The sequence below is a fragment of the Prosopis cineraria genome, unplaced genomic scaffold, assembly GCF_029017545.1.
Source record: "Prosopis cineraria cultivar Desert tree isolate PC_DT_omini unplaced genomic scaffold, ASM2901754v1 PC3, whole genome shotgun sequence".
NCBI lineage: Eukaryota > Viridiplantae > Streptophyta > Magnoliopsida > Fabales > Fabaceae > Prosopis > Prosopis cineraria.
This window is the reverse complement of record NW_026555334.1, coordinates 15,531,351-15,539,044: the sequence shown is the minus strand read 5'-3', so window position 1 is coordinate 15,539,044 and position 7,694 is coordinate 15,531,351. Positions and strand designations below refer to the sequence as shown.

Here is a 7,694-nt window from a genome sequence, read left to right as displayed (position 1 = left end):
AGATCGTCATTATATTGGAGATTTCTGCAACAACGCATATATATATATATATATATATATATATCGAGCATCACAAATGAAGCGTTGAAGTTTTGCTTCAAATTATGGTGCCAGGGGAAAAAAAAATGAAACCATGCATTAGAGAAAGCTGTCAAATTGTAAAGCGCAGTTACAATATTAGTACTATCACTACATTACGTAGGTTTTTAATTTATATATCTGAATCTGACGTGTATATTAATAGCTTGTAATGACTGAGCTTATTAATTATTATAATGTCTAACCCAAGCGAGACATTTGGAGCGGTGGATAGCATGGAGAAAGATATTAATTTGCCTTAATTGATGGGATATTTTAAGCTAACATTAATATCTAATATCCATAGGTAACAATGTAACATATACATATAAATATGCATGGGAAGACAGCAGGAGTAGTAATCAGAGTAATTAATTAAGGTGGTTTTACCGAGACTATAAATTCTCTGCATTATTACTTAACCACACATTGATTTTTCTTTCCCTTCTCTTTGCCGAAATACGTGGATGACGCAGCACATCAGCCAATGCTCTTCTTTCCCTTCTCCATATAACAGTTCTGCTAAATCCAGCTTCTTCGTCTTTCGTATAGCCCTGCATGTAACCATTACTCCTCGAACTGAGATCATACATACACTATAAAATTTTCTTTCCACTCCCCTAAAGCACAAGGCCCAATGATTTTAGGAGGGCATATGAGTAAAGATGACGAGCGTTGTTTCTATCTACTATTATCTAAAAATAATCAAGTTATTAATGACTAGACGAAACCAAAAAATAACTCCTCAATTGTGCGAAATTATAGAGGATCCCCTTTAAGATCAAACAATTCCATCGAATTGAGTATGATAGTATGTGTGATAGCATCTACTATACCAAGAATATCAATGAACCCGATTATTGAAATTGCTCAAAATACCCTTTTTTAGCTTCTAGAATCTATTTTTTAGTTTGACACCACATCTTAACCCAGATTGTTTTTACTTACATGCATCTTCTTTAATCAACTCTATCCGATTTTCAAGAAGACACGTACGTCATACTGGGTCACATCTCAGAGGAGGGAAAAATATAATTGAGCCACCTAATTCTTTCAAGAAAATACATATAAATGAGTATGATACTATATCTTAATCCAAAATTTTAAAGCATTGAATTTATGGGTCTTTTTCACTTAAATACCTCTTCTCTAATTCAACTCTATTTGATATGTGACTTTTTTCCCATGTCACTTCAAGCGAACTCACACTTGACATTACAATCCATGTTGACCTTGATTAGAATGAGTACGATTGAATTATAATGAAGACACGTATAATATATCTAGTTATAGACCCACGTACTCGCATCCACTAAGCAACAATGCCTAATGCAACAGAGTTCTCCACGAAGAGATGGAGATTGATTTTCCGCTTTGATTACAGCATTAATAAACGTTGTCTACTAATTAAATCACACCTGGCAAGACTTCCCTTAAGCATGTATAAGTCCATATATATATATATATATATATAATCAATTGCCTTTTAATCAACTCTCTGATAAGCATATTTACAATCATGAATGCATTTCTAAACTCCAAGCAGATAAAAATTTCAGTATACAATTGCTAATTTAATTTGCAACTGGTTCTTAATTTGGCCTGACTAGCTAATTTCCTGAGTGATGAAAATTCCTGTATTTATAATTTGTATTACAGTCTCACTTTATTTATATGTTTACACAATCTGATTAGAAAATGTGACTCCCGCCAATTTCACACGGTTTAATTAGCTGACGTCCCAAGGATTGTTAGTTATTTGAGCTAAATTAAAGTTGCTCGTATTTGGACTCCAAGCTATATTGTAATGTCTTAATTAACTAAGACTATGAGGCCAGGTCATCTAAGAAGATTGTTACCTCTATGCAGTATTAATTGTCTTAATAGCTTTTACGTACCTTATAAAGAACGATAAAATTAGAGAAAAAAATATCAAGAGAGAGCTAAGCACTTTCCCTATCTCTAAATTCATCCTCATGAGGTATTTCAGGAGATCCTCTTCCAAGCACCTTCATCCTTAGTTACAACATTTGGAACATTAAAATTCCAATACTTACCAAAACCTTTTACATGCTATATGCAAAGGACAAAACCGGACAAAACCGGTGTTAGGTTGTTTAAGTGTAAGTAAATTTAAATAGATGTGGGAAGTTTCATATTGAATAAAGTTGAGTCTTGAGATTTTAAATTAAGATATATGATGTTTTTTCATTACTCTTGCCCGTTTCTCCTTTACCCCTGATTCCTGAGCAATCACTCTCCATTCCTAACAACTAGGTTTATGAATTATATTGATTCAAACTAAATAATTATGGCAAAATTTTAGGTGACTTAGCTTCAAACTTTTACAAACACACAAGAAGGGTACTTTTTATTTGCCAAGGATTTTATATAGAACATTGGAGGCAAATTTATACAAATTTAATATAAGGATTTAATTCTTGAGTGTAAGGAGCTAAATTAAAATCTTGAACTGTAAGTAGACTGTCAGTGTGAGTACATCGTTTACAAATTAAGGAACGTGCTTTTGCGCTTATAAGATTTTAATTCAAATCAATCATTAATATGTTAAAAGTTAAGCGCAAGATTATGTAAAGAAAAGTCTTATATTAAATAGAGTTAGATTAAAACACTAGAGGTATATGCGTTTAAAAAATCCAGGGGCTTATTAATTATTAATGTTTTTTGAGATTTTTATTCGAAATGCGGTGTTGAACATATATTTATAAGAACCTCTCCAAAGCCCATGAAGATCCCCTTTGTAGCCCCAATCAACATCCTTTCTTGTACACAAAAAATGTAAACAGAAAGTTCAAATGTATTATATTATCTTATGCTACATGCACCAACATGACAAATTCAAAAGAAAAGAAAAATAAAGCAAAAGTCTATTTTTCATTTTGTGTGTGTGTGTGTATTCAACCCTTTAATAACGTAAAGTGCGTATTTGATATTTTCTTGTCATTCATCCAAGTCTTCATTGATCGAACCAACTATTATCATTATAAATCTATCCAAGCATAAACTATATTCACATACACTCTCGTCTAAATCTATGGAAATAAACACACACACACACACACACACCCCTACTGTATATAATTCTAGCTACTAATCTTTAAATTGTGCGTATAGGAAGCCAAATTATGCACAAGTACACATTTCTAGTTGTCTTATAATATGTTCAATTAAACAAATTTTCACATTTTATAATAAGTACAAAGTATTTTGGAACTTTTGGTAATTCCAATACGGAATTCACACAGCATTGATATCTACTAAGATTGTAAAGAGGACTCATATCTACTGTGGACAACAAAAGACAATCAAATGACAGTAATTAACCAGACAAACCCAAAAAAGAAAAGACATATTGTAGTGCTCGCTAGGCCACTAGCCTTCACACATCCACTACTAATTAACTTGGTTATAAAATGAAACATCTTAAAAGGTATGGTCAACATATTGAACAACTAGTTAAACCCAATTTCGTAGGTTCCTAAAAGAAAATAGGAGGGTGATATATAACAACAAAGTTCAATTTATATGCTCCAAACCAGCATTTGAAACTAGAAGGAGTGATATTTGTATATACATTCATTTGCTTGGATTTTATATCTGGGAATTCGAGTATGTTTATGTTTCTACGTCAATCTGTGTATGTAATTACATGCAACGTAATGACACATGAAGGGCCACACAAGAAATATGGGGAGCACAAAAAATCCAGCAGAATCAGAGAAAAGGCCCAAATTAAGTATAAAGTAAACACCCTGAGAGGAGTATTTAATTAGGAAGCTGCAAAAACAGTGATTTGAATGATAGGAGAGAGAAAGTAACAATGGGAGAGGGATTATTCTCAATTCTTTTCAGCCTAACAATAGTCTCCGCTCTTGTGAAATGTTAATTGTCTAGGCAAAACTGTCCAATCCCCCATTATTTTACTATCTGCAAAATTAGGGTTTTTACCCCTACTTCTAGGGTTTCGTACGCACACTACGTACGGTACAAATCAATGTAATCCTGTGTATATGTACTTCAAATCAATTTCCTAGTGTCTGATCTCTATTGCATCCTCTTATCTTGTGTCTTTCTGAGCGAAATATCTTCCATTATTCATTCATCTATATGAAACAGAATATATATATCTATATATATACCTGAAACGAAAGCTGAGGGAGGCGCACATAGTTACGTTTTATCAAGAAGCCGTTTGCTTGAGAGTCTTGGCTGTGTGATCAGGTCCCTTAATTTGGGGTCTCTTCTTCTTCTTCTTCTTGTACAGAATTCCTCTTGCCTTTGCCTGACACTCCTTCACTTCACGCAGATACACCCTAATAGCTCCACTTCCGAAAGGATTATTCTCCGGTGAGCCTCCATGCTCTTCGAAGGCGGCCCGTAGACGTCCGATGAGGGCGTCCAGGCTTCCCCAGGCCTGCCTGAGGGGACAGGTGCAAGGGGCAGGCGGGTCGGGTTGGCCGAAAAACACGCAGCCATGTAAGTGGACCTTAGTCTTCCCGAACTGATCGAGGTATCGCAGAAATTCTAGGACATGGTTGTAGTTACATTGAGAGAGAGAAACAGAAGGTGTCTGGTTCTTCAGGTACTGGCCGAAGGTGTTCCAGTCTCGCCGCTTCTGTGACTCGTACCTGCTCAGCGGCGTTGTCTGCTGTTTCTCCTGCTGATCACCAACGACCCCGGCTCTCCTTGCCGACGAGGTTGCCTGACCGGAATTGATTTGAAATTCGCCGGACACGGTAGCCATGGCTATATTGCAGAGAAGGTAATTGGTGTGGAAGGTTCCAGATATTAAGTTAGTGGTTTGGGGACAATGGAAATGACAATTTGGGGAGGAAAGGAAGGTGAAAGAATGGGGTTTAGTGCAGTGAAGAAAGATGAAAATCACGACTTCTTTGAGAGGACATGTCATGGGCCCCTTTGAAGCTGCTTTTGCACCCTTTTTCTTCTCTCTCGTTTTTGCATTTCCATCTTTTTTCACCTATATATATGCACCAAGATTTTCTATATATTTTTTAAAAAAAGCATTCCTTTTTAAAACTGGGTCAGATTTAAGAATCGCCGCATTTAATTAAGAGTATATTTACCAAAGACATTTTATGGGTGTGTTTGCATTTCAATTGATAAAAATTAATTATAAAAAAATTGATTAACAAAAATATTTTTTGAAATTGATTTTGATAGTTCGAAAAAATGTAGAGTGTTTGAATAAAATTTTAAAAAACCATGATTTTGAGCTCGAATCCCTGCATGCTTAAACAATTATAATCCTTTTCACTATAATCAACTCTTGTTTGTTAAAAGAATTCTTTTTACTAATACGCAACGTAATAACATTTGGTTGATTCTTCAAAGGAAAAAAAAATGGGACATAAAGGTAATTCAATTGTATTATATTATAAAGATGTTTGGCATCATCAATAATACAATGATTGTTACTTTCACAACAGGCATCATGGTCTCGCACACTTGGTGCGATTAAGAGTCATGCATAGTTGGTTTATTTTGTCTCTGAGTGGAGGTGAACCAATTAATTAGATGACTCCTAGTCGGTGCTTACTGCTTTAAGTCCAAGGCTAATTCGATTGGGGAATTTCATTATTTGAGATCTAACCATTGATTAGCGTCTATTTAATAATACTGATTTTCTTAATTAGATATACATCGTTTTCACCGAGTGTGACCTCATAATTATGTAAATAATATATATATATATATATATATAACCATCAAATCAACCCTCTCTCTTAACCTAAAATTGGTTTATCTTTTCTTTTAGCAAGTTAAATCGTGGCCAACCAGTTTTATCACCAGAGAAAAAGATATCATGGCCCACCAAAACCGAATTAATATATTTTTAACAAATATGATTTAATAGAAGATATGTATGATGTAATAATAACAAAGTTATCCAGTCTGGATGTGCATATATAGAAAGCAGGGAACTCCTATTCATACTGCAATTTATAATTTACTTTTACCGTATTTTATCAAAATAAAAAAAATTATTAACTCTATTTTAAAATTTAATGAATTTTTATCTCTATTCTACTCCTAAGAATAAAAAATTATTTTTAATAATTTTTTGTAATATTTAACAAGAACAAAAAGATAAAAAATTAAAATTAATATTCTCTCTGTTCTACAAATAAGGTTAGAGGAGTAGATTTTCTGTATGTAGAGCACCTAACATTTCAAACTAATATAAATTAAGTCAGGATATGACTCTTTCGGATATAAGCTCTACCAACAACGTTATCACATTTTCAAAATTCAAACTTGTGACATTCTTGTTAAATTAATATAACTCCATTACCAATAATTGAACCAAACATCAGGTATCTGTACATTACATAGATTAATTAGTGATGAAAAGAGATTAATTATTTGGAGGTTGGTTGTTAGTTGATTTCAGGTTTGCTAGTATTTAAGGCGGTTTTCAAAATTTGCTGTGAAGAGTAAAAACCGTATGGGGTCGGGAGAGATGAAGCTTGAATGCTGTTTGTGAGTTTTAAGCTCTAAATGTCCGGTTTGAGAGAGTACCATTGTCCATGCATGAAAACGACTTGTCGTTTATTATCGTCCCTCAATCCAACCATACACCATTAACACTGTAAAACATACTAGATTAACTGAACATCTCCCGCCTAGCTAGCTAGCTCAGGGTGATGGAAAAGGTATCATGAATATTTGAAAATTTTAGTCTATGAACAAAAAGTTTTCCCCATGATGGCTTGCCTTAATTTTTGTCACTAATAGCTATAGGACGTCATATATTCCTAATCTATTGGATGCTGCATCTGGCCCCACAGGCTCATTAGTCTTCATGTAACAATAATCACCCTTTTTAGGCTATGCTAGTGTTAAACATCTAACATTAATAGTCACATCAATTCCTAAAATTTTCTTTTCACTGCTCCTTGCTGTATACCGATCCCTTTTCAAAAAAAAAAAATCTCCATGAATGAATGAACCGTCGTACAAATAAATTAGACGATATTGTTACTTAAACACGTTAATTAGTAGTTAAGCATTGCCCTGTGTAAGAATAGCAATTGAGGAAACCGGTAGAATATGGTTTGGGTAAAGTTTCGTTTTTAACGCATATTGGTAATTGACAATCCAAGAAATGCTAACATTACTCTCTTTTATCTTCGTCAGGCACTGTAATTTGGAGTCGCTTGCAACTTCAAATTCAATATTCCAATGGTAGAGAGATAGTAAATTTGGGGGTTCGGATCCTCTCGGCAAGAAAATAATTTATTTTAGAGTTAAGGTGTAATTTTATTAAACTATTTTTAGAGGAACAATGTTATATTTAAATTACTCATCATAATAATGTTGCTCCTAAAACATTATCAAAGGAGCAGTGTCCTCCTTAAACTAATTAAATTCAAACAATGTTGCTTTTTATACTAGTGCAATTATATTCACATCTTTTCTAACATTCAATATTCATGTAAAAGTATTTATTTATGTCATGATATCCTCCACCAACATTCCAATGAATCATGGCCTATATATTGAAAAGAAGCTCAATTTTTATAATAATTTTCTTCAGCAAATATTACAATAGTTGAAGTATAAATTCACACTAA

At 33.5% G+C, this 7,694-nt stretch overlaps 1 protein-coding gene across 1 annotated transcript; it reads right to left on the bottom strand.

Annotated features, from left to right (window-relative positions):
• Positions 1–327: 327 nt before the first annotated feature.
• LOC129307462 (protein LIGHT-DEPENDENT SHORT HYPOCOTYLS 10-like) lies at positions 328–5,030 on the bottom strand. Its single transcript, XM_054948435.1, has 2 exons — positions 4,239–5,030; positions 328–632 (listed from the first exon to the last, which is right to left on the bottom strand). Exon 1 carries the CDS (start codon positions 5,006–5,008, stop codon positions 4,280–4,282), a length of 729 nt encoding a protein of 242 aa, XP_054804410.1. The 5' UTR covers positions 5,009–5,030; the 3' UTR covers positions 328–632; positions 4,239–4,279.
• Between the last annotated feature and the right edge of the window lie 2,664 nt (positions 5,031–7,694).